This window comes from Paroedura picta, chromosome 11, assembly GCF_049243985.1.
Source record: "Paroedura picta isolate Pp20150507F chromosome 11, Ppicta_v3.0, whole genome shotgun sequence".
NCBI classification, from domain to species: domain Eukaryota; kingdom Metazoa; phylum Chordata; class Lepidosauria; order Squamata; family Gekkonidae; genus Paroedura; species Paroedura picta.
In genome coordinates, this window is record NC_135379.1 from 25,354,095 (window position 1) to 25,381,914 (window position 27,820).

The 27,820-nt window shown below is 38.2% G+C and overlaps 1 protein-coding gene across 9 annotated transcripts in view; it reads right to left on the reverse strand.

Moving 5' to 3' along the window:
- Nucleotides 1-27,820, reverse strand: part of DGKB (diacylglycerol kinase beta) — a 272,726-nt gene that overhangs the window by 198,330 nt on the left and 46,576 nt on the right. For all 9 annotated transcript variants that reach the window (XM_077304457.1, XM_077304458.1, XM_077304456.1 and 6 more), the window contains 8 exons: nucleotides 27,507-27,647; nucleotides 24,896-24,945; nucleotides 23,536-23,610; nucleotides 22,103-22,222; nucleotides 15,392-15,509; nucleotides 12,890-12,978; nucleotides 11,911-12,027; nucleotides 8,935-9,033 (listed from right to left, as the gene is read on the reverse strand). In XM_077304457.1, the coding sequence (XP_077160572.1) occupies nucleotides 8,935-9,033; nucleotides 11,911-12,027; nucleotides 12,890-12,978; nucleotides 15,392-15,509; nucleotides 22,103-22,222; nucleotides 23,536-23,610; nucleotides 24,896-24,945; nucleotides 27,507-27,647 (809 nt within the window). The remainder of the gene's footprint in view (nucleotides 1-8,934; nucleotides 9,034-11,910; nucleotides 12,028-12,889; nucleotides 12,979-15,391; nucleotides 15,510-22,102; nucleotides 22,223-23,535; nucleotides 23,611-24,895; nucleotides 24,946-27,506; nucleotides 27,648-27,820) is intronic.

Consider the following 27,820-nt stretch of genomic DNA (forward strand, 5'->3'; position numbering starts at 1 on the left):
TCTGGAGCTTTTCCGTGTCTTTGTATTACATTAGTCTAATCCTGACATTTTGTAAAATCTAGATGTGAGGATTGGCAAACTACTTTGTGAACTGTGGAACACCTACATTTATTATCTAAGTAGTATAAATGATCATCTTCCTCATACAGAAACTCCTGCTGGAGTTATCTGCAAGATGCCACAATTTCTGGCCAAGGTATATAGGAGGAGATTCTGGGAGTGGAACAACCACATCAATTTCTCAACCTGCATGGTTCCTTCTTGCAAAAATTACCATAGAAACCATGTAGCAACAGCTTCCATATCACTTCATTAAAATGAATTAAGTTTCACCATGTTTTTCTACAGATCATCATTTTACAACTTGTTGAATGCTCAGACTACACATCACCTATATGTGCACTGAGAACCATTTTGTCAAGTTCCCTCTTCATAACTCTGATAGTTGCTAAAAATCAAAGACAATTAGTTGGAAACTTTAAATATCAAGATGCAAGAACTGTGTCGGCTTTAATTTATCATCTTAATTCCAACACTGAACAGAATTTGAAGCAATGACAGTGAATTGAAAGATGCAATTCTACCCCAAAAAACATTGTTACTTTCTGTCCAACATAAAAGAATAAAGGTAGCGGCTGTAGTAGATAACATCATACTTTAAATCAACTTTGACAGTAAGAAATTATGCACTAAGTACTCTAGAACTAAGAATATTCTTTATTATTTTAGTCTTATCATCATAAATTATAAAACACTGAGAAATTAATTTATATTTTATTTTGTGCCAATCATTTAGTCCAGAGAAAAAAGCTAATTTTAGTTTGCACCAATTCTCTCACAATGGATCTAAAAGGCCTGGCTCAGTACCTCACTCCCACCCTGTGGAGGGCTTATTTTTGCCCACCTGCAGAGACTTATGGATCCTGTTGGTTTCCTGAATTCTCTACAGGATTTGATGCCCCCCAGCGATTCACTGACCTAGTCAACAACTGGCAGGACCAGATGTGAGCAGCCATTGATGCAATCTCTGGTTCTGCCCCAAGCTGGCCTCTTGGTACACTGAGGAGCTATGAGGGAAGAAGTGGGAGCTGAGACAATTAGAGCAAGTTTAGAGGAAGACTCGTGATGAAGCAGCAAGAACATCTTATAGGATGCTTATGAAAGCCTATGGGATGGCAGTGAAGGCAGCAAAGGATTTCTATACAGCCTCCATTGAGTCTGCAAGTACTCACCTGGCTCAATTATTTAAGATAATTTAATCTCTCATGGAGGGCTGCTCAAATAATACTCAATAGCGGTGAGGTTTCCATGAGTTTTTTCGTGGATAAAATCTTGTCTCTGCTGCAACCTCCTCCCAATGGTTAATTCAGTAAGAGAACTGGAGGCACCTTGGCTGCCTTTGGGGAAGTGGTTAGAAGCATTTAGGAAGCGTTTGCAAACCGAGGTGGTAAAAGGTAAAGGTAAAGGTATCCCCTGTGCAAGCACCGAGTCATGTCTGACCCTTGGGGTGACGCCCTCCAGTGTTTTCATGGCAGACTCAATACGGGGTGGTTTGCCAGTGCCTTCCCCAGTCATTACCGTTTACCCCCCAGCAAGCTGGGTACTCCGAGGTGGACAGGTTGCTTATTTCAATGAGGCCAACCACCTGCCCCTTACAACCCTTAAATTGGGTTCTGTGCCTGCATGTGTGCGCCTCCCCTCCCCCCCACGGCGCAGCGCTGGCTGCGTTAGGAGCGAACGGCTGCTTCGGATACCAAAGCACCCAACCCTGATCCACACTGACTACTCATCTGTTTCTCTGTAAATTCGATGCTGGTTAGGAAAGTGCTATTTTTTTAATCAATATTTTTTTCAGTTTGGGCCTACTGAACCAGAAAAAAATCAGTATTTCTTAAAATCTGGGATCTCAAAAACAGTATGGTATTCAATCCAGGATTTTTCCAATTCCAATGGACCCAAGAAGGAAAAATATTGTTTTTTTTTTAAAGCCAGCCCAATCCTAGGGGCTCCCTTGGTTTCTCCTGATGTGGTTTAAACCATGCTGCAGGAGATGCTGGTCATAGGATCTGCTGTGCCTCAGCTAGCAGATTGTTCCCCAGCTTAAACACAGCTGTATGAGTAGCCAGCCCCAAACCGAGCTAGCAGGAATATTCTGCTCCCCTGGCATAGCTGATCCTTGGGCTGCAGTAGAAGCCTGTCAATTCTGCTCCTGGTATCTCAAATGTTTTTAGATTTACCAGTAATTCCAAAATATATCTATGGAAGGAGAACAGGCCCTATTCACACTGACATATATACCTAGTTCATAAGTGTCTTGTGACTACAGACTAGAATGGAATGGTTTCTGCCTGTGGCTATATGAATTCTTTACTGCTGACTGGTAGACGGATACTTTATTTTTTTGTTAAAAGTAGTTTGTACTATGATTCTTATGAAGCATAACTAACACGCTTGATTTATGTTCTTCTTTATAGCCATTTTATTCTAGGTTTTGTATTTTAGCTCTCAATCATGTTTTCTATTAAATCATTTTGAAACCCAGTTTTAGCTAGAAACACAGCAGATTGGGACTTTCGGAGACAAATGCATGAGTTTTAGAGATGAGGACTCTCCTCACCAGACATCTTTAGAAGGTGCTGCAATAGCCTGCTTTATGCCAAGAATTTGGAGGGGGTCTGAATGGCCAGCATCTTCAAGGAAGGGGAGATTTGGAGGTTATTTTATTCTTGTTTTAACTGGAATGTTTTTACAAATTGTAAGCTGTGTTGCATCTCTAGGAATGGTGGGATATAAATGTCTTAAACAAACAAACAAACAAACAAAAACATACATAGAAATAAATAAATAAATACATACATACATACATACATATATATGTATCACTGAGCTGCAGTCTCAAGAACATAGAATGTAATGTTTTGTGCAGTACAATCTGCATAAATAAAAGCTAAAAGGCAACATATCAAAATAATGTTGGGTTTAATTTATATTTTAAAGGGTATGTGTACAGTCTAATAGAGACAGACCAGAGCTATACATTCTTGAACATCTTTTCATGGTCTTTCCACATGAGTATGCCATTTTCCAGAGGGAGAGGGTATCTTTTTCTCAGACTACCTGATTATTATACTAGGATTGCGGAGGGGAAGTTGACTAGGAGGCTCATTTCTTTGCTGTTTACTTAATTAGCATTACAGTTTACTATACAGAGCAGGAAAATGGAATTATTCTATTATTGCTGATTATACTGAAAAACAGGACACTGGTATTATATACTATGCATAGGATGCACCTGAATACTGAAGAAGTATGCACTTCTGCTTTATTTTCTGCATAATCTAAAATGGGAATATGTCTGTGAGGGCAGGGGTGTAGCCTTTTATTCTTCCTGAACACTCATCTACCTCATGCCAATACTCAGCATCTAACCTTGTTATAATATAATTCTATTGTAATGTAGAATGAGGATTAAATTGAGTTAAAGGTTCTCTTAAACTCACTGCCAGTCAACCTTATCATGAACTTTCATTATGCATCTGCAATTAATTGGATCCAATGAACAATTTGAGAAAAGAGTTATAGCCTCCCTTTACCATATAATTAGAATATAATTACCCACAGGATATCAGAAGGATGCAAAACCTTTCTTCTAAATGCACCCTCATTAGGAAACAAGTCTCAATGCACATTTATTTGATCAGTATGAATTAATTAAAATGTTACTGAAATAAAAGAAGTTGGCAATAAAGTGTATCTGACATCTATTAAAAGACTATCACTTGAGATCTACATGCACAGCTTGTAACTAAATGCATTTCATTTCAGTCACAAGCTTAATCATACAGCCAATCACTACATATATGTTCTGAGTCTCCTCTTGGATAACTTTTATTACAGGTAAAACCTTGTTCATCTGACTCCTTATATGACTGAAAAGCACCACTGTTCTGGAGAGACGCAGCAAGGAAGGAAAGGCAGTATAAGGGAGAAGTTCGTTTTGAACTTTCTATTGCATGGGAGATCATGCATGTTTAGGCAACACATTTAAAAAGTGAAAAATAATTAACAAAGTAGTTTATGTAGTCATACAGTCTTAGACAAGAATACAAAAGATTCAAAACATATAAAGGATAAAAATACAATGTTTGTGATACTCAAAACATTTATAACAGTTTATAGATGTATAAAAATTAAGTTAAAGATATCATTATGAAAAATTAACCAAGATAAAATTTAAAGTTTAAGTAATTAAAAGTTGGCCAAAGAAGTAACCCTTCTAGACAATATCCTACTTCCATAAAAAGCATATTTTAACAAAGCAACAGCTAAATATGATATGCAGTCCCTTGAGTGAAAATGATAGAAATCAAATGCCTGATAAACTGGAGATCAAGACTGATCAACTGGAGATCAAGAAAGCAAATGGAGCAGGGGCTCAGGCAGCGGCAACATCCCTCAGCAAAAGACTACCCCCCCCTGGGCCTCAGTAAAATTGTCAAGTGTTAACCAGTCCCCGGTGGTCTCCGGTTGGGGACCAGTGATCTAGTTTACACACTGGAAGTCAATAGCAGTTTCCAATTTTCCATATCAGACTTTGGGATTTGTTCTACAGTACTGATAAAATATGTATGGGTCACTGTGACTCCTGCTTAACATTTGGAGTAGATCATTATAGGAGTAGGTCTCTACTGCTACAGATTTTAAAAGATATGGGAGGTCAGTGCTGCTGGATTTATATTGAAGTTGTTAAGAACAAAAACCAGAGGGTGCTTGATCAGATGATAGTTTTTCTTTTATGTAATTTTGTGATGTATATATTCTAGTTACCCTGAAGGTCCTTTCACATGAGAGGACAGGAATAAATGTTTTCCGCACATAAATAAAATATAGTAATATCTGGATAAGAAACCCCATTGCTAAGCGGGACTTGTGAGATGACAAGTAGTGCTGTAGCACAGAAAGTAATTAAAGCCCACATTAATAAGACCTCCTTCATGCCCAAGACTCAGGAAATAACAGTACGCAGCCTTCTAGTTAGCACATCATTTCAAGTCTTCGTGCCACAATTTAAGGAAAATGTTAAAAAATTTGTAACATGAGAAGAGACTGCAAAACCTCAGAAATAACTAAATTATCTTGCTACATGAGGGGAGGAGGATCCTCTTTTGTAATTGAATACAGGTAAGAAGACAACAGAAGGAGGGATTCAAAACACAAGGTTTCATTCTTCTATGTTTTGTACAGGGTCTGCTCTATTTTCTTATGTCTTTCTTTCTTCTCACTATTCTACTTTCTTTTTCCAGTCTAGAGGGATACAGTTTCCCAGGAAGAAACTACAAAGTTCTGAATACTAATAATGAACAAAACTACAGCAATAAAAAGAAAACAATTTGCCTATGGTTCATAAAGCCATAAACTATAGAATGGGATTATGTCTGAACCAAACTAAAGTGTTTGAGCTAGTTTCAAGGTGAGTGGAATACAGCATTCATCACAGAGAGTTGCCCCCTAACCCGAAAATATGAGTAGGAAAAGGTTTACTGTATAAATCTCTTAGGTAACCAGTAATAAGAATCCTTATTATATAATTTTCAAAAGTGAGTGCACATACTGTTATACTATTAAAATTTCTCTTACAGAATTTGTATAGTAACTAAGGCACATGTATACAAGTGGAATAGACACTGGAGACAAATTATGTAGACTGTGTCTGGTATAGCTTTTGTAGAATTCTAGGACTGAATTCACGGGCATAAAAGTCAAAAGAAATCCACAGAAAGAATGCAAAAGTAGCATTTTTACCTCATAAAATAAGATATAAATATATATCTTTATATTTAAGTAGAAACAATGTCCATTAATATAAAGTATGAATTCTGCAAATTCTGACACTCATTTTGTAATGATTATATAAGCGCTTTCTACCAGTGGTGGTGCTGTTGCTTCTTTGAGTAAGTTAATTTTATACTGTTACTAGTTATCATTCTGGGCAGAGGGTAGAAATACCTTTACTGGAGATAGGACTGTCATCTGTAAGCTCAGAGACATCTTCCCTTCTCCTACTTCCTTCTCTCCTTCCCAGTCTTTTTAACAGTCTTTTACTGACAGAAACCAAGGCTTGAAGGCTAGCAATACTGTTTAGTTGCCTAGCAATGGCAACAGAAGGCATTTATTTCTTAAATCTAGAAATAAGCCTAGTGGTCCCCAGTTCCAAAGGAATCCGGATGGCCTTGACCAGAGCCTAGTGAAATGAGCTCCCAGAAATCATAAGGGGCCTGACAGAGTACACTAAGTTCTACAGGGTCTGCAAAACAAGGCTTTTCCACCAGCCTATGACTGAGACCAGTAAAACAATTGCCTCTATCCTGTACTCACAACCCTACACTGGCTTTGGATACTACATCTATTGGCAGAGTTTTTAGAAAACATATTTTAAAATGTTGATTTGTGATTTTAATTGTACTGTTTTTATACATGTTGTTCGCTGCCCTAAGTCTTCTTCGGTGGAGAGGGCAGTCTAGAAATTCAAAGAAATATAATAATAATCAAATCATTTGTAGGGGAGAGCCTAACCTAAATGAATTTGTCTCAGGTGTTTCTGCAAACCTGGGTCTTTTTTTCAGATTTGTAGGAAGATCTCTCATTTGTCCATGGTCCCAATCCCTAGATTTAAGAATCAACAGATGTGGGCCTGTTAAGAACTGAATATACTGATGGGAAACCTGCAAGGTCTTGCACAGACATCTCATTTCCCAACTCCTCAGTCTTTCCTCTTTCCTAGTCCCAAAAGCCCCTAGAGCAGACTTTCTCAACCTGGGTTTCGTGAAACCATTGAGTTTCTTGAAGAACTTGTTTATAGATTTTGGGGTTTGTTAAACATTTATCAGATGATATGCCCCCCCCCTAAATGGCCAATGGTAGGCCTGGAGGTGATAGTAATTTGAGGATAGGCAGGTACAAAGATGTGCTTCCTAACAATATTCTGCATGATCACACCACCTCTGGGTTTCTTGAAGCTTCAAGAATGTTTCAGGGGTTTCTCAACAAGAAAAAAGTTGAGAATACCTGCCTTAAAGCCTTTCCCATTTTCCTGCTTCTTTCCTTCCTTCCCACGCACCAGCCAACATGCCTTTATCTGCCCTGATTTCTGTCTTACAGCCTCTATCCAGGAGAATTCTGGCTGAATATAAGCAGCCAGGATGGGTCCAGTTGTCTGAGAAACCTACAAGGACCTACAGGAGCATCTCACTTTCCCATATATCTCTCTTCCCACACTATTTCCTTTTTTCCTTCTCCTGGCTGTCTCCTGTTTTGGCACCCTGTTAGATCAAACATGGGTACTGCAGTAAAGTGGACTTCCCACCTGAGTGTGGGTTGAAGGTGTGTGTGTATGTGATGAGTATGTTATACTCTCGTATAACTAGCCAAACTCTCTTTTGTTCTATGTCTTCGGCAATTTTTACCTGCCACTGATTCTCCTGTAGATGCTGCCTTCCTCAAAATCAAGACTTCAGTTTTTCCAATGCCTGGGACTCCTGTGTGTTTGTCTTGGAGGGTTTGTTTGGAACTGCACTCCAGGGTGGTGACAGTGGATTTTTTTTTTTTAGTTTATTTCTGCTTTGATCACTTTGTTAAGTCTATTGTAACAGAATGCAGAAATATTATTGCTGAATGGCTTCTGCTGTACTTTGTCACATGATTCTGATTGGCTACAAAGGAAACATCATCATTATGAACATTAGAGAATCTACTGATCTACTGATCACACATTAGAGAACCTTAAAGAATGAATGATCGTGATTAATGACCAGCACAAAAGTACACAGAATCTTAATGAAGACAAGCTGTGATTTTCCAGTGATTCTTGAATGTCAAAAAATGAACCACAGACCTTTAAAAAGAAATCATTCCTCTAATGCCTATGTTTGATGAAACTGGGGAACCTTAAAAACCTCAGGTATAATTTTCTCATGACTGCTAAATTACTGGATCATAGAAATGTGCACTCAGAGAGCTCTTTTAAAAAATCTCTAAGACCTGTGATCCCTGCAGTCACTGAGGAGATTGGGATGGGGTAGGCGGGACTGCTTACAGGTTCTATGGATACAGAAGAAAGGAGAACTATTTTTTAGTTATTCCTTAGCCTTGGTCGATGCTCTACAAAGATTCATGAGATTCAATGGAAGATAATCAGAGCAGAACCCACAGAGTGACCAGAGAAGAGAAGATGATTGAGGCAGAACCTATATAGCTTGCATTTCCCTCAGAATTTTGCATTTGACATCTTTGCAGAAAGAAAGGAATTTCTGGGGAAAGGTTCAGAGTAAACACATATTCAGATGTAAGCTATGAACATATTTCACAGCAGCAGCTCTTGGTAGTAGCTGCTCAAATAGCATGCATCTAGATTGCTATTTTCATTGAGTAATTGTTTTTTGTGGACGAGGAAATTTACTGCTGAGTACTGCAGCATAAAATACATAATGTTGATGCATTGCTTGCTGCAAGGCCAATGTCATCATTCTAGGTAACCTCCGGCTGAGATCAGAGACCTCAGCACTGCAGATATATAATGTGCATCCCAAGCAAAAAGCGCTCATACGAATAACTTGAGTATTCTGGGAAGCCAGATCCATAAAAGATGTAGGATAAAGAAGTATTCTGTGCATATAATTTCTGGTAAGTTCAGTGTGACTGAATGATAAAATCTGAGTCTCTTTCAGTTGCATTATGTATCCTAGAGAACATTCAGAATCATATGAAGAAAGATGTAATATTCTGAGAAAATTGTGGATCTGCCAGCTGTGAGTGAGTGATTTGTGTTATTCTATGCTGTCAGCATAACTGAAGCCTGTAGCAGTTGTATTCAGCTATCTGTAGAGAGGATGTTTAGTCTTTAAGACATCTTTGAAATAGTGAACAAGATGCACTTACCAACACTACAGGGCAGATTGTTGTGGGTGGCAGAATATGATCTTTCAGAGTACCACAGTCACATTCGGGTTTTAGGTGTGAAGCACATTTGTTATGCATCTACAATGAAAGAGAGAAATATCAATAACGATATCAAAACCCATGGTGACCCCAATTCCATTCCCAGATGATGCTTCCCATCCTCCATGCTGCTTTTTCTCCCTTTTAGAACTTTTAGTAAAGTGACTTTTGCCACTTTCCATTTGATGTGTCTTGAGTATCTGGAACCTTTGATTAACCAGCAACCCCTGTTCCCCACAACTGCTGGATTTAGAGTTGACTTTTATGCAGTTACTCCAGTCTAGGCTGTTTGCCACATAGTCTGGAGTAACTGAGTACGACTGACAATTGATAGAGAGTTTCACAACAAGTACTTATTTTTTACTGAAGGTCTTGGAACTGCATTGAACTGTTGATTCAAACCAGATTTAAGGAAATGAATGTCATGGACATTCTAAGGTATAATGTGTGTGTTTGTGAGAGAGAAGGGAGGGTGGGGATGGCCAACAATGACTTTCCTGAAAAAAGATGAAGTCAAGTCAGGGAGGGAATCAGACCACCACACAAGGACAGGATGGAAAGGGGGAAAGGGGGGGGGGGAGAAAAAAACACGTGTCCAGAATTCACTTACAAACATCAAATCATGGATAGTCATTACATGTTAACTAACCCTGTATAATCTTATTCTGCACAAAATGAGCTGGTGATATTTCTATTTAAAAAATCAAAGTATTTTTTTAATTTGCTGACTATTGGACACAAGATGACTATTGAACACAAGATGAATAATTCTGCCTAAGCATTTATTTCCTATATATTAGTAGAATATCATATCAATATTTAAATAATAGGTATGCATACTGTAATTAAAGGAAAGAATCCTAACATATATAACATTACAACCTAGATGTTTCTAATCTATACAGCAATTTACATGACTTAGTAGGTAGCACACAAGTAACTAGTTCCAGGGTGATCTCTTTCAGGGGACACCGTAAAATATCTTGTCTGATAGTTGCTACAATAAAACCCTGTTCTACAGATGATTACATTACTTGTTTTTCTTTAGTTGATTTATCTATGTTAGTGTAACACCAAACATATGATATATCAAATTTAAATCTGTCATGCACGAGGTCTTTAGAGATATCTCTAGCAAATAATCTTTTGGCCAATGTATTTCTGAATGTTTTTTTAAATGATTGGCATGTAATAGCAGCCCTGTCATATTAATTATTACTGCAAATTACCTTTGTCTAGCAGTTTCTTAGCAACAGAAAATAAAAAGTGTAGCAAAAATTTATTTCCTCCAATTATTAAAGCTTTACTGGGGGTTATTCTGGTCACTCAATGATCTTAAACACATGTCCAGCTAATTCCATGCCTTAGTGATACCACTTGTACTCTAATTAATATACATCAAGCCATGCTAGATCCAACAGAAGAACCCTCATATATCTAGTGATAATTAACAGTTTTGCTACTCAGTAGCATGTGATCCTATGAACAAAATAGTTGATCTTTTTCTAAATAGGCTAAAATACTCTTTGGACAAGCAAATTAGATCTTAAAAGGAGGAGTAATTTTTTATACCAGGTTTGTATCCTATGGCTCCCACTGACTGAGGTATTCTGCTCCCAAAATTTAGTGCTTCTTTGTTATTATCCAAATAAACCATGGTTTATTGGTTCAAGAACCCCTGTAAGTTCTTGGACTCATGTAATCCCTCCTTGCTTCCCCCGTGTGGAAGGAATACTGCAACTTGTTATGACATCACACATTAGACCTAGCCCCTCATCCCAAAAAGCAGTTAGCAAGAAACAGATGTCACAACAAGCTGTGGTTTGTTATACAAGCTTTACATTCTCAATTCAAGATGGGAGAAGGAAGCGTGTGATCCAGAGTACTCTAAGATTTACAGAACTTCATTTAAAACTTTTTGGGCTGCCTTTAAACACAATCAGAGTCCTTAAGGAAGTAAACATAAAACATTGAGATTATTAAAATACAGTTAAAAATAAATTTATAACACAAACAAAGCTAGAAAGAGGGCCAAAAACTGTTACTGAGGGTATGCCAGACAACACAAAGCAAAAAAGTCTGCACATCCTGGAGAAATACTAATAGAAGGTGACAGATGAATTTCCATGGGGAGGGATGTGATAGACAGAAAGCTGTCCTGCCCCTGAAAGGGAAATAAACCACTTACTTGAGCCTACGGAAGTTCTACTCGAGCCTCCAATCACCATTGAGATAGAGGGGGTGGAATGTTGGAGGGAAACAGCAGGAGTTCAACTTTCTGCTTCAGGGAGAGAGCACTAAGAGCTCAAGACTGGCTCAGGCAAAGAGTAGAGAGAGGGCAACTCTGCTGGGTAGCATGGCAGAGTGGCTTTACTGCTGACAGGGAATAAAGTATCCAATTTTTTGACCTTGTGCCATCCCACTTGTATAAAGAATCAATATAGCTGAAGATGGGAGGCAGATAAAATGTGGAATGGCTGAGGAGAGAATAGAGCAGGTAATGGTGGCACCACACAACTGGGCCACAGTTTTCCTAGGTAGAGGTTGTTGGAAGGGAAAGCTTAAGACAGAGGTGTAGATAAAGGTAGATAGGTGAGAAGGAGATTGGGTTACCAAATCCAGGTAGGAAATTGCTAGAAATTTGGGAGGTGGGTCCTGGGAGATGAGGTTTGAAAAGAGATCTCATAAGAGCATAATCATAGATGCTACCCTCCAAAGCCATCATTTCCTACAAGGATCCAACCTGCAATTACAAATGTTCTCCAGATGAGATCAGCTCCCCTGAAGAAAATGGCTACTTTGGAGGGTGGACTCTATGACAATATACCTGCCATTGATGAACAGTGAGTGAAGCCATGCAGTAATAACTCAAGTCTGGAAAATCACCAATATTGCTAGTACTTCTCAGGTACTCACTGTGATCTGACACCAGACACAATGTAATCCAGTCAGCCCTTGGTAACACTTTATCGTTTTGTGACACTTATCACATTTTTTCGGGCAATTTCCTTCTACCCAGAAATGATGCATCACCTAGGAAAGAAAAGCACAGGGTTAAGTCCCACACAGTGACAATGTGATTGGGTTAAGCCAGAACCAAATGCCATACTGTCAGGTCCCATGGGGATGCAAATATGTAACTAATTATTGGGGTTGTGCAGATTTGGACCAAGGCTTAAACTACAGATATTGCTATAATGTGAAAAAACAGCAATTGTACAAATTTTCAGGGGGGAAATATAACTAGGGCAAAACACCATAGTCAACAAACAGTCAAAAATCTGGGCTGTGACAAATAACTACTCATAGATATGGCTTCTCTGTACTGAAATCTGCATAGGTTCTAAACATTTCCAGTGGGAACAAAGCCAAGAGTTCCAAAGAAGGACCCAAGTAGTTGACTACTGAGAAAGAGAAGGAAAGATATCAGGAAACTAAAGCTGGCTGCATTCCAATATAATTTTTTTTAAGCAACAGGGAAGTTTAAAGCAACAGGGCCCTATTTTCTAGGGCCTGGCCACACAACATAGTGAACTAAAAGACAAGAAATTGGATACAATATTCAGTAAGAAAAAATCAAGCAGTCAATATTAACCTGATTGGGAATGAGAAATTGATGGCCAGAAAAGAAGGGGGGCCTTTTAGCTCCTTAGAAATTAAATTATCTGAATAATCTCTAAACTTGTTGTCAAGGCCCACCACCAGAAGTCAGCTTATCACACTTTGTGGAGTTTCAAATGAATGTGGACATGAGGTCACTTATGGAAGTTTCTAGCATCACATTTGCCAGGTATCTAATGAACTGTTATGGAAGTCACACACACACACTACAAAGATTCTGTGAATGACTGCCCTCTGCACACACATTTTAGTGTAAGGACCAATGCTGGCTTACCTCAATGTTCTTTTTGGATTTCACATATGTTTTTATACAAGAAGCTGGTGCTCTGGAAACACAACGTTCATGGACTGTATACTTGCAAACTGAAAGTAAACCACACATACATTGCATTACCGCTACTGTTTCTTACCAAGTTGTAATGAATAAAGCAATACTAGCAGAACTCCATTATCCATTTCCTAATATGTAATACAGCAATATGGAAACTCAAACCTAGACTCCCATTTTGCAGTAGAAAAACCCTTTAATAAAGGAAATAGTGTGTAATTGTGGGGGGAGAGATTGTTATGCTCGTCATGATCAAGCAGGAAACACTTAATTAAATCAGTCCTCTCTAAAACATTCACAATAATTCCTAAATGACAAATAATATTGCAGACAAATTGATGACTGCCAAATTATCTTGTGTCATTTACTAAAAGGAAGAAATCAATATATTGGAAAGTATAAGCATCAGCACAGCTAGCAAACATGAAAGCAAAGACAATGAAATAGGGTTATTTTCCATATTTGTTTATTAACCTTGCTTTCTAATTAATCTGCTTTCAGAATGCAGTTGTTGCCAATCTCTTCATTTCATCATGTAAAGTTCAATTCTCACTTTACTTTTCATGCATCAGAAGAACTTGTTTTGCTCAATCTCCACCCTACTCTGTCACTTTCTTAAATATGCTTTTCTTTATTGATAAACTTTGAATATAAAGCTAATGCTAATTATAATTGGGAAATATTTAAGTGCCAGCTTGTGATGTAAAACTCTCCTGGCTTCAGTCATGGAACACTGCTGTTGTATGTTTGCGATGACTGAACAGCTAACATAATGCTCCTCTGTATAACAACTTGAATGGAGTATAAACAAAATTCTTCCAGCTTCAAATGGCATTTCTGCTTATGTCTTGAACTGAAACCAAGCACAAAGCACTCCTGAATACCTTGCTTGCACTTATTACAGCAACCCAGTGGGAAGGGCGGCTATTAATCAGACACACGGCAGGGAGCAACTTCACTGATTGGCCACAGAGGGATGTGTGCCCCACTACACCCTCCTATGGGCCCCCCTTCTCCAGCCACACTTTAATGAAACCCCCAGCAATACTTCAAATATATTCAAGGGCAGAAGCGCTTCTTTTTATGAGCAGGAACAAAACCTGAAGCAGACTACCTTAAACTCACTCCTTTGCTTCTGCCTCTGACAGTGCACAGGAATGATCTTATAAATAGGTGTTGAATAGGGTAGCTTAGTTCCAAAAGCTAAGTTTTGCACTGAGCAGTACAAATGGAAAATGTGAAAATGTATGAATGTTGTCATTTACAAAGATGCACAGACAATAAGTAAAGAAATACACGTGCTATTCATGAACATATAAGTAGATTAACTACCAAACGGTAGTGGGAGGGAAAAAATGCTTACAGCTCAGACGAATGAGGCAGAAGCAGCAACAGTACATCAAGGTAAGGAACACAGAACTGAGAAATCGCAGGGGTTGTAAAAATGCCCAGATCTTATCCTAATGTACTGGAATTATTTTCTAAGCTATATTTTTTTCTAAGCTGAACCTCCGAAAGGGAGGCATGGGTAGCTGCTACCAGCAGTGACCTGTACTCTAAAATCAACAGGAAGCACCTACCAGTTTATTTCCTTTAAATTGATAAGTAAGACTCAGTCTCCCCTCCACCCCACCCAATTGGGAGATTTTTGTCCTAGAGTTGCCTTTGAGCCTTTAATTTTAAAAAATGTTTAAAATAAAATTTCATTGTAATGCTGTGGTTCTCAACCTCCTAATGCTGTGACCCTTTAATACAGTTCCTCATGTTATGGTGACCCCCAACTATAAAATTATCCAAGTATTTTTTCACAGAAATTAAACCGAAACTGACCAATGGCATGAAGATCCATTGTTCATGATTGTATATAAATTAGAGTATTTGCTGGCGTATAAGACTACTTTCCCCCCCTGAAAAACATGCCTCCAAATGGGGGGGTCGTCTTATACGCCGGGTGCACTTCAGTTGAGATAGACATAGCTGCCCATAGTGGCCATAGTACTGTATTTTGAGTGGAAATGTTGGGGGGTCGTCTTATACGCCCAGTCGTCTTATACGCCAGCAAATACGGGTCGTTTTTTTTTTTTTCGGGAGTTCTCAGTTCAGTTCTGCCTCTTGTCCTATCATGCTGATCTTGCTCTTTTCCACTGCTCCAGACGAACACTGTATCTGGATCCACCCCAGCCAAGCTGCTTGCCCTGCTGCGACCCCTGTGAAACAGTCATTTGACCCCCAAAGGGTTCCCAACCCCCAGGTTGAGCACAACTGCTCTAGTGACTGCTAGCCTCTTTACCTACTACAACAAAGCCAAAACTCCTGGTATATGGAGAAAAACACACACACACATTAACTCAGAGAATATATTAGACTTGTCCCAGAGCTAACCAGAGCATATGACCATAAACTATTCTTTTCAGTATATAAGCAGAGCTAACCTGAGTATATACTCACAGGAACATGAGAGGCCCTGTTTGCCTACTCCTATTAGCATGTTCAAGCAAAGATTACAGTAAGCTGGCTTATTGAAGTGTTTCAGTCTCCATACATGCTGCCCATCATCCTTCACATTCTGCAGAGGGAAGAAGAAGAAAAGAAGAAGAAGAGTTGGTTTTTATATGCTGCTTTTTTTCTTCCAGGAGTCTCAAGAGAAATGGATTTTGTTTAATGGTACAAATAATGAAACCTATAGCCCCCCCCCCCCCCAATTGACTGTAGGGAAAAAACATATTTTGCTTCTTCATTTATTAATTTAGAAAGGATGACACACAACATAAGTCTTTTAAACATATTAGGTACGGATATTGTCACAAATCCTGGCAAATAGATGGGGAAGAAATGGAGATAGTGACAGATTTTATTTTCCTGGGCTCCAAGATCACTGCAGATGTGGACTGCAGCAAAGGCTTTTGAACTCTGGTGCTGGAGAAGACTCTTGCGAGTCCCTTGGACTGCAAGGCGAACAAACCGGTCAGTCCTAGAGGAGATCAACCCTGACTGCTCTTTAGAAGGCCAGATCCTGAAGATGAAACTCAAATACTTTGGCCACCTCATGAGAAGGAAGGACTCCCTGGAGAAGAGCCTAATGCTGGGAGCGATCGAGGGCAAAAGAAGAAGGGGACGACAGAGAATGAGGTGGCTGGATGGAGTCACTGAAGCAGTAGGTGCAAACTTAAATGGACTCCGGGGAATGGTAGAGGACAGGAAGGCCTGGAGGATCATTGTCCATGGGGTCGCAATGGGTCGAACACGACTTCGCACATAACAATAACAATTGTCACAAAAGTTTCTGGAAGCACAAAGGTATATGTTTAAGGTTTCCCCCCAATTGTTAATCTAAACCTAACATTGTAAAATATCCTATTAAGAGTTGGTACTCCTGCACTGGGATGTGCACAGGACCTTCATGCTTACTCATTCAGCTTGGGCTATGAACATAAGTTCCCTGCTGCATTATGGCAATTTCTTGAGCAGCGTTTTCAGTGTTTCCAAAAGATTACTCAATTAATGGAAAGTTAGGAGCAGATTAATGCTTCCAAATCAATGTTTCTGAGTGAAAGTGTCAAAAATGAAATTTAAACTTGTCATCAATTAGCAACACCACCCCACATTTCCCAAATAAATGACTCTTATTTTTTAAATTAAATAAAATACTTAATAAATATATATATTTAGTTTTTCAGGTAATTTAATTGTTCTGCCATTTGTTCAAACGAATGGCCACTACATGTGATTTCGCCTCCATTTGAACAGAACATAAGGACAGACTTAGCTGGCATTTTCCTTATCAGAGAAATAAACAAGTCTTGAATGTGGGTGTTCTGCCAATTAAAATACTTAAGTGTGTTACAGGCTGTAACTGATCCACAAATCCATTACGTAAATACAGTGCACTTTTCAGAAAATAGCAAATTAGATTTCTGTTCTTGTTCACTGCCAAGTATCTGATGTTAAGTGCTACATGTAAGTATATACAAATTTGTAACTTAAAATAATTTATAAAGGGGAAAAGTAATTTCGGTAATATTTCCATATTGGTAATATTTCCAAATTATTTTAAAAGGAGAAAAAAGAACTACATGAGGGTATTCTCAAAAGTCATCCATCAAGGTCCTTGTAGCCATACCTGAGTAATAGATTTTCTGTCCAAGATTTCTTATTTATAGACTTAACTAGCACCCCTGCTTCTTTCTCCATTTTTCATAGATAACAATTTCATTTTTTAAAAATATATCAACACACCATTTTTAGTTACTATTATTATTTTCAAAAATTGAAGCTATGTCTTCTATTTGAAAAAATCCAAAAGTAACAATAATGTATTTCATCTTACATAATATATTTGGAATGAACTGAAACAAAGTTTTAGGCAGTCCCAATAAAACTTATCACACCACTGTTGCTTTTAATTTGTAACTCTTTAAAAAACTCTTGAGAGTTTTAGCATAGGATTTTCTTGGCAAAATTTTTACAAGGTAGGTTGCCAGGACATTCCTTAACCCTCCCCATTTATCAAAGCTTGGGATTGGCATGCTCAGGTGTGCAAAATCAGGTGTAGCAAAAGCACGAACCTCTGGCTCAATTACTCTGACCATATCATGTGATCCAACTCATTGGAGAAAGCAATCATTCTAGGATTGGTAAGTTGAAAAAGGAAAGCAGGCCAACAAAGAACTTTTCAGGACTACTTGGAGGAGGAAGTATTTCCATCCTCTGTTTCTATACTTAATCTAAATTTAAAGGTAATCTATATCTTTCATTTGATATAGTGTGCATGTTTAAAAGAAAGCCTTTACTTTACTTTATGTACATAAGATTAGGACACAACCAATCAACAATGTCTGTGTGATGTGTATACATTTAACCAGGAGTGTGTGTGTGTGTATGACTTTTGAATGCTTTGAAAGTTCAATTTATGCATTATATACTTCCACACCCAGCTTGCTGGGGGGTAAACGGTAATGACTGGGGAAGGCACTGGCAAACCACCCCGTATTGAGTCTGCCATGAAAACGCTGAAGGGCGTCACCCCAAGGGTCAGACATGACTCGGTGCTTGCACAGGGGATACCTTTACCTTTACCTTTATACTTTCACACACAATTTTTCAAGAAAATCAAAGTGACACATCCTGGGGAAAGTGATGAAACAATGATGAAGACGAACCAGATTCTTTTAAACCAAATTATTAAGTAGAATATTGCTATCTGCCTCCTCTCTTAAGAGGAAAGCATAGAGGTCATCAACAGTAAGTTTGACATACTGTCTTTTAGAATCTCCTAAGATAAGTTTCGACTTGCTGCCATTCATTCTAAAACGTTTTTTTTTTTAAAGCAAGTTTCCTAAGTTTTTCTACGCTGAGGGAGGATGATACCAGAACTTATAATATAATCTACAAACATTAGTTATTTATACCCAACTAGTGGAAAAGCCCATTGTACTGGAAAATACAACAGGCGCTAGCCTCCTCCTACCCCCCCCCCACCCCCCCAGGCAGGCCAGCCAAGGCCTGGAGGCTTTCTGAGGTGGGGGAAGCACTGGTGGGGACTACTTCTCCCCCCTATCCCAAAAAGGCTGGCTGCAGCCTCCCCAGACCTTGGTGGGTGGGAGATAACTGGCAGTGAATCCCTTTCTTCCTTCCTCCCTCCTGGGCAAACCCACCGAGGCCTGGAGAGGTCTCTGCAGGACTTTTCAGTGGGGGGAGCGGGGAAGTGCTGGCAGGGACTCCGTTTTCAAGGGAGGGGAATATGACTGGTCAGCATGTTTTTGTTTTCTGAAATTTTGAATATTTTATTCATTCTACACTGCTGTTTACTCAGTTTGAACTAGTGTTATATGTGGCTGCCTCTTCTAACGCTATATCTGAATGGGTACCTTTACTGCTGATTATATGTTGTATGCTCAGAAGCTACATCTTTGGGAGAGTCTACATCCTTAAACAGATGGCAACCAGAGCAGTAGCTGAGCAATTTTCCCAGCTCTGTTCTCCCAGGACTGGAGCAGTAACAAAAATGGAGGGGGACGACGACGACGAACAGTTTGGGCTTATCACAATAATTCAGGGATCTCTTTTGAAAGAATTTTAATTTTATTTCAAATAGTTTTAATATCTTTGAGTGCCAATATTGATAGGGAATGTTATAATATATGTATAGTTCTGCCACTTGAAGTAATTTTTATTAGTCCTCTTGAAAATTGTATGTATTGAAGTAGATAAATATCTTGAGGAAGCAGACCAGAGTCACATCATTGCTCCTCCTGGCTGACTATCCCGTCTAACAGTGGTAAATGCTGAACATGCCAAAGAGTGTGTGCACAAAAGTTATTCAGACACAACCTTACTTAGCGACCACACGCTCTGTGGACAAACTCAATAACATGTCTTTCTGTAATCTAAACTTAAATTTCCACAATCTAAATATTTTAATGAAGCTTGAGAATGTTAAATATTCAATAGCTTGACCATGGGACTACATGTAACAAATACACAGATTCCATGGCTTTGAAATCTCAAACCATTTTACAGCAATAGTTACAGTACAACCCTGACATCTGGTGGAAGGGATGAAGAAAACAAAGTTCAATTTTTTCAGGCATATTCCAAAAGAGAAAACACTCCAAAAGAGAGAATGCTATTATTTTTATTGGACCAATTTATATTAATGAAAGAGGGCAAGCTATCAAGATATACAAAATACCTCCCTGGGAAAAATGCAAAGAGCTGCATCCTCAAAATTGGCAATATCCTCTATATTCCTAACTTAATCTCCAATTCATGTAGGTATTTATTCTTTGTCATCCACTATAAATCAAGTTGAGAAACTGCTGGGCCCAGCTTACATGGAGGTTTCATTTGTGTGCAACAATGCAATGAGGTACAAATGTTTACAGGGGTCTAAATACATCATGTCTTTTTAAATATGTGAAATCTCTGTGACAACACAACCTCAATCACTTTGTTGAAGCAGCATTGCAATAGTCTCATTTAATCCAAAGAATTTCAGTGGACAGGATCATATATTTCCTTTTCCCATATCACATCCATCAGGACCTGCCTTTTATAAAGGGCATTAGTCCATCCTGTTCAATTCTGTTTGTTCTGATTGGTATCTGATATGTTGGGAACTCAGCTTGGGACCTTGAGCCACAGTATCTGTGCTAAGTATCAATAACTTTTAGTTCTCGGTATCTTTAGGAAACAGTGAATAAGGATCAAGGATAATCATGGATATGGGCAATTTGTAAGAATTACCTTGCTCAATTATTTTGTACAATATCTCTCAGAGGGAAATTATTGGCCTATATAGCCAATATATATTTATCACTACAAGATAAAAACTGAGAATGATCACATCCTCTAAATCAGCGGTCTGCAACCTTTTGCAGGCCACGGACTGCTGCGCCGGGGTGTGGGGAGAAGGCGACCTGGGGCCCCACGCACGAGTGGGGCGGCCAATTTGCTCGCGGCCTGACAAGCTTCTCGCTGCAGGGGGTGGCGGAAAGGGGGAGCCGCGGCCCGGTGCCTAGGCCTTCGCGGCCCGGCACCGGGCCAAAGCCCGGGGGTTGGGGGCCACTACTCTAAATAATCATGATTATTTGAATATTTTCCGATAAAGTTTATTTGTTAATAAATCAACCTACAAAGATTCTTGCCCCTTATGTGGAACATTCACATAAAGGCTGAAAATCCTTGTTCCCTGCCCCCTCCCTCCTTCCCCACCCACTCTCCTTACCTGCTAGATAGGCTGGCCCCACCCCTGACAGTCTCCCGAGGCTGCCTGTGCTCTCCAGAGGCAGGAGCGGCCTCAGAGGCATAGCGGAGGTGAAGCCAGCCCAGGAACGCACAGTGCTGTGCATTGGATACATTTATAGAAGTCATAAGACTTCTTCCTTCCTATGAAATGGCAAAATAATTTAATAGTAAGTATAGCTCAATGTTTAAAATATCAAAAGGAAATACAAGACTTCTATCGTTTGCAGAGAAACTTGGTAAAGAGTTCTTTAAAAACAGGTTTGTTTTTCCTACTGATTTTTACAAAGGCACACTAAAATAAATAATCTAAGAGAGTAGTTATCTTGTGGAAATATGACCTAGTTAATTAATCAAATAAAATGTAGTTTTATTGTATTTTAATTGTTTTGTTCAGCATCCTAATTGCAGTAGTATAGGTGGCACATAATAATAATTATTATAACTGCACATCAACTTTGCTGTTCTGCAGGCTAATTTGCCATCCCAACTAGAGTTAAAAAGAATAAAAAATGAAGAGCTACTGAGAAAAAGACAACATTAAGTGTATCCAAATAGATATTTTTATTTGTAATTTCAATAAGTCTGCCTCAATTCATGGCTTCTTTTAAACTTAAAAAACTGCTGCATCAGTAAGAACAAAAAGAATGATTTTGCATGTATGTGTGAGTGAGAGAACCTGACTAAAGAATCCTTGGTTTCTATCCTTTAAAAAAAACAAAAAAACATAAATCAGTTTTAAAGTGATGACAAAGTCTTTTACTTTCAGAAAAAAGAATGGTTTCACCACCTATATTTAAGCTCTGTACGTATTTCAAAAATCAAAAACAGTAAAGATCAAGGAAAGTCATGAGCAATCTGGAAAAGATATCTTTGACAACTGTCTTGTAAAATGTCTCTCAAAGGCCCATTCTGCACAGCGGCAGCTATATGGGGATGGTGTCAGTGCATTGCTGCAGAACTACATGCTCCACAGCAGTTTATGTCCACATGGGGGGACATATGTCAGCTAAAGATCTGCTCTGGCGCTATAATGTGTCCCCTGGGAAACAAAGCAGCGGCGGACTGATTCTGCTGCCTGGTGGGGGAGCTCTGGGGGGGGGGACTGTTATTTTGCAGGAAGGTGGGATTGCATGGTTTGCCCTGATTCACCCCACAAATTGGAAAAAATAGTGCAGGGTGAAGGATTAAATACTTCCTCTTTACAGACTTTTCTTAGGCTTGCCTGTTCACAGCCTGGAATCTCAGCAAGGGTGGGGGAAAGGATTGATGTCAGCGTGCAATGTCAAAGACAAGAAGTGACATTAGTGGTGGCACCCTAGATTTCTCCTAAAAAACATTTGTTCAAGCTGGAATCCTCACACATCTCAGTTTCCATCCCAACTACTTTTTAATCATCACTATGGTTGCTCTTACATTCTCCAATCCCAGCAACACTAAAAGTGGAATTGTAGTCATTCCTCCTTGGATCCATTCTTCCAGAGAAACTGTCCCATCATGGTCATAATCGATTTCTTCCATCATTTCATGAAGAATCTATGGAACAGACAGGAGAAAAATAAACAGTATTTTTTAAGTATTTTTAATTCAGAATTTTATAAGATACAACATAAACTGTATTAAGACAGAAAGACTGAAGTCCCACTGAAGAGAAGAAACCTTCAGGTGAGTCCAATGTTTCGTTTTCCTTCTCTTCATTTTTCTTTCAGCAATATTTTTTCATTAATTCTGTTCTGGAAATTGATCAGCACACTGATGCACCATGTGACCTCTATCAGGTTCAGAAAGACCATGCCTCCTTATCAGCTGCTTCAAATGTAACAATCCAAAAAAGAACTTGTGCCTTCCTTGTCTCTAAGAGGCTAAGCCAAGCTGGTCCCTGGCATTAATGTCACAAATTCCATTTTAGCAGACATTAGACTGAATTGTATCTCTATTATGTAATCCGCCTGCACATCAAATTACAAATTAGTAAACTATTGCATCTTGTCTCTGGCCAGGTCCTTCTAGAAAGTGTTCACACGCTGGTGTTTTGTTTTAATTATTAAAATGTTAATATCCCGCCTTTCCTCTTGATTCAAGGACACTTACAATAATAGTTAAAACAAATGTATGAGTTTTTCTCTCCTGGGATTCGTAGCTGAAATTCAACAGATACCCAGTTGATTAATTTTATTTGGCAAGCAAAGACAGCAATCGCATGTATGGTTTTAGTATGTCCTACTGAAATCAAGATTCAAATGAGTAGACGTGTTGGTCTGAAGTAGCACAATAAAATCAGAGTCCAGTAGCACCTTTAAGACCAACAAAGATTTATTCAAGGTGTGAGCTTTCAAGTGCAAGCACCCTTCATCAAACTATGATCTTCTTACATGACAGGGAATATAAGAAGATCATAGTCTGACAAAGGGTGCTTATACTTGAAAGCTCACACCTTGAATAAATCTTTGTTGGTCTTAAAGGTGCTACTGGACTCTGATTTTATTGTGCTACTGAAATCAGTGTGCCTGATGATTTCCAAGAAAACATGCATAACACTGGGCTATTAAACAAGTAGAACCTTTGCCCAATGCAAAAATCATGACCATATGACTGTCTATAAAAATAGACATATGGGTCCCACTGTCATCAGCTGGTGAAAGCTTCTACCCAGACCTACAAATCCACTGCTCTTTAGCTTCTAGTCATAATGCAGCTGAGCCCTTGACCCATTCCCAAAATCTTCCTTTTTCTTCATCATGGAATGGAAGAATAATAAATGCCAAGTCACGCTGAATATCAGCCTTATTCAAAATGCTCCTTAGAAACTTTCAATATTAATTAAATCATTGACCTCAGGAAATGCTTACTGGACTGAGTTCAGTGACATCCCATTCAAGATATTCAGCAACATGCATCATTTGAGTGATTATGTTTTCTAGTTCCTAGACATGAAAGGAAAACACAAAAATCCCTTTTAATGCAACATTATGTACATCTACGTCATGATTCTATAATTCAATTGAATTATCAAGCAAATTAAATTAATTTTAATTGACAGAATATTAGGTTTTTTAAAAAAAACAGGACAACTCTTTCAAATGCCATTGTATGTTATAGAAATAATATTTTTAAATGGTCAGAGAGGAAAGGGATTGAAAAAGAGATTACAAAAGAATTGTATTTCTAGAGAAGCCCAGGGTGTCCTCTGACTGAGGCAGTCATGCTATTAAGACTCATTTCTCAAAATACTATGTCAAATTCAAAATAATTTTCTTCTAGAGGCCCACTAAATTTTAGATCTGGCCTACTCAAATAGCAAGGTTAATTCTTCATTACTGCCCTCATGTTTGATGGCTGGGTTAATCTATAAAAAAAACAAAACTATTTTAATACTGTTTTGGTTACTATGCTCACATATTTCTACTTAAAACAATTTCTTACAGTATATATCTATATCAGTGGTTCTCAACCTTCTTAATGCCCTGACCCTTTAATCCAGTTCCTCATGTTGTGGTGACCCCCAACCATAAAATTATGAAAGTGTTCTTTCACAGAAATTAAACTGAAACTGACCAATGGCGTGAAGATCCATTTTTCATGATTGTATATAAATTGTAGATAAATTGACAGGTGCCTTCAGGAGAAGCAGCAGCAGTGGTTGCACCCCCCCCAGCCAAGCTAATCACCCCGCTGTAGCCCCAGTGCAAGGGTCCTTCTACCCCCAAAGGGGTCCCAACCCCCAGGTTGAGAACCACTGATCTATATGAAGATTTTTGTAATTGTCAAGTGTCAGGAGTGCCAAACTCCTGCAAAATCCATATCTAATATGTAATAAATGACAAATATCTCACTTCATCTGATACTTTTAAAATTGGGAAGGCTGGGAATTGAACCTGGGACCTTCTATATGCAAAGCAAAGGTTGAAGCACAGACCCTTCTTCATTAAGGACAGTTTAAACTCAGTGTACTGAAGAACAAAAATGTGTGCTGCTAGTGGCCAGACATCCAGAAGAGCCTCTTAAGTAATGGGAAGGCTTCTTGTATCTGCTGAAAAGCACTTTCATTGTTGCAAGAAATCCACAGGAACCTGGTCCATATTTTACAGCTTTAAATTCAACATCCAAAAATACACATTTGACTTTATAATCTGCAGACAAGCAGAACTTTACTGTTAACATAACAACAGTGTTTTATTGGATAATCTGGATATCAATGAATAAAATTACCGAATTGTCCAGGTAACCATTTCCATCTGTATCATACAAGCGAAACATAACTAAGAAAAAAAAAACACAACCACCATTATTCAAGGACAAGCTAGGCTCCATGTTTTTGTTTATTAGAACAGAAAGTTACTTTTGTCCTTAACTGGGTTATACAGAATCAAATAGCTGAATTTGTACTCTGTCTCACTTTTGTTCACGCTCTCTCAATCTTTTTCTCTCACTCTCCCTCACCCCCACCTCAGCTTTATATCACCCTCAACTAGTTTATTATTCTTTCTTAATTAGGAACTTTGGCAACAATTAAGCATTCCTTGGTTTTAACACTCCTTATTCATGTTATTATTGAAAAAAGTGATCCATCCCATAGAATAAAGTGAGACCTTAATCTGAGTAAAGAGGCATATAATTGTTCTCTCCTTAAATCTGTTCTCAGGATTATTCCCCATCCCTCTGATATATCACTCACTCACCCATACAGAAACAAATAATATACATCATAATATATAATATGAATAAATCCAACTGCAGATACATTTCTGCCAATCACACATAAGTAAGTATATATATTAGCTATAAAAACATAAGGAGAAGCCTGTAAAGAAGGTCCACTCTCAGCATGCAATGAACCTAAATCTCCAGCAGATAGAGCCTACTGTCTACATTTTTACAGTAGCAGCTACTGACACTGCTACTGAAACACACAAAATACTTGGAAATAATCTAGATCTAACAACTTCGTAAGTGCTATGGGCATAAAGTAGCCAATATTATTTATATTCAGCTCTCATTTAGTTCAGCAAAAAATCCATAGTTTGTTGTTACCTCTTGCACCAAAAACAAAGGATACTAAAAATATTTAAGGCTGGATGACTTGTGTGTAAAATGTTCGAAGTTATCCAAAGATAACACCACTTTTGTTGTGTGATTTTTGAAGCCCAATATTTAAACAAACCAACTAGGCTGCCAGCCTTTTCAGGGTTCTGATCGGATTTAATTAGGGTTATCTCAATTTTACAAATTGCTATTTAAATTGCTATCTTTAAACTTCTCCAGACAGCTCTTAACATAGAAACTATAGGAGTTCTGATGAGCAAAGGGTGGGGAATGCCTAGTTTCTGCCCGTCTACATTTTTCTTGGGATTTTCACATCTTGGCTTGAGATGTAAACATGATAATATCAGCTAGGAACAGTGACCATACCACTATTAACGTTAACATTTATGTAAATAGGAAATTAACCCAAAAGACTAACACAACTAGATCCAGAGAAGATCCAGAAAATTAAACATTGGTCATTCTAGTAACAATACTGGGCAAGAATTAGTAGGCACATTAATTAACAAAAAGTACTGAAGGAGACTTTGCATGGATTTTGTACGGGAAGATCTTATCTCACTAACCTTTAGAGTTCTTTGAGGGGGTGAACAAACATGTAGACAAGGGTGACCCAATAGATGTACCTAGACTTCAAGAAAACTTTTGATAAGGTTCCTCATCAAAGGCTAAGTAAAATCAGCATTCATAGAAAAAGAGGAGAATCCCTTTTGTGGATTAGAAAGTGGTTAACAGGAAATAGAGGGTGAATATAAATGAGCAGTTTTCACAGCAGTAGGGTACTGCAAGGCTTCATGCTAGGTCAAGTATTTTTAACTTGTTCATTAATAATTTGAAGTTAGGTGTAAGCAGTGAATTGGCTAAGTTTGTGAATACCATTAAGTGAGTTGGCATCAATGTGGCACATGAGATTTAACCTGGGCAAATACAAAGTAATGTGTATTGGAGCCAAAAATTCTAACTGTTATATTGGTAGAGTCCAAACTGGTAGTAACTGACCAGGAGAGAAATCTTGTGGTCGTGATAGATAACTCAATGCAGATGGTGACAGTGTGTGATGCCAATAAAAATAATACTATGTTTGGGATTTTTAGGAAGGAGACTAAAAACAAATCAGCCAGTATCATAAGGCCCATAATATGAGGCCAGACAATCGTTAATCTATGGTGTGACCTCATTTGGAATACTGTGTACAATTCTGGTTTTGGAATATATCTTACTTCAGTTTTCAGTGGTATGTGTTCATGTACACAGTATGTTCCGCTTTGTTGATGTACTCAGGCATATATAATTTTCATTAACATTTCTGTTGGTTAACAAAAAGTATACATGCACATGAACTGTATAATTTAAGCTCAAAGCCTTTGACCATCCTTAAAATGTCACACAAAAGATTTCACAGGGCTACTTATCCACTGTCTGCAACTCTGGATCAAAAGGATAGTTGTCTATATCAAAATAAGAAAAGCTTTGATAAGTAAACAACCATAAACACAAAACTTTGTAATATCCAGATAGGTTTCTGTATTTATGAATGACAAGCCACAAGAAGATGTGCCATCTACTCGGACTGTCAGAGCCAAAAGAGTTGAATATTCATATTTCCAAAAAGTTTATCCATGCATTACTCAGTGTTAAATGGAGACTGAGAAAATATCTACAGGGTCTACTTGATACCTTGTATTTGTAATAATGAAAAGCAAACATTTTTGTGTTAATACAAATGAATGAATTCTAGAGGAGCATATAGTTTTTGCATATAGAATACAGTACATACACTCTAGTTTGTCTTCAGGTCTTCCTCTTTCAAGTAGGGAAAGATAGCAAACAATGTCTTTTAACTGGATAACTTCTGGTATATGTGAAGTGGAAAGAGCTGGTAGCTTTGATGCAGTCATACTTTTAGCAATCCGCAGTCCTGAAATAATATTCATGTTAGGTTAGCTGTATACAAAAAAGACGCTAGTAACTGTAACTGAATTTAAGCTTTTGGCGCAAACTGAGATCTTTTATGCATTTATGGAGTTCCTTTTCCATCCTATTTTAAAGAGTATTACAAAGAGCAGACTGGGAGTTCAGGTGAATTTGTAT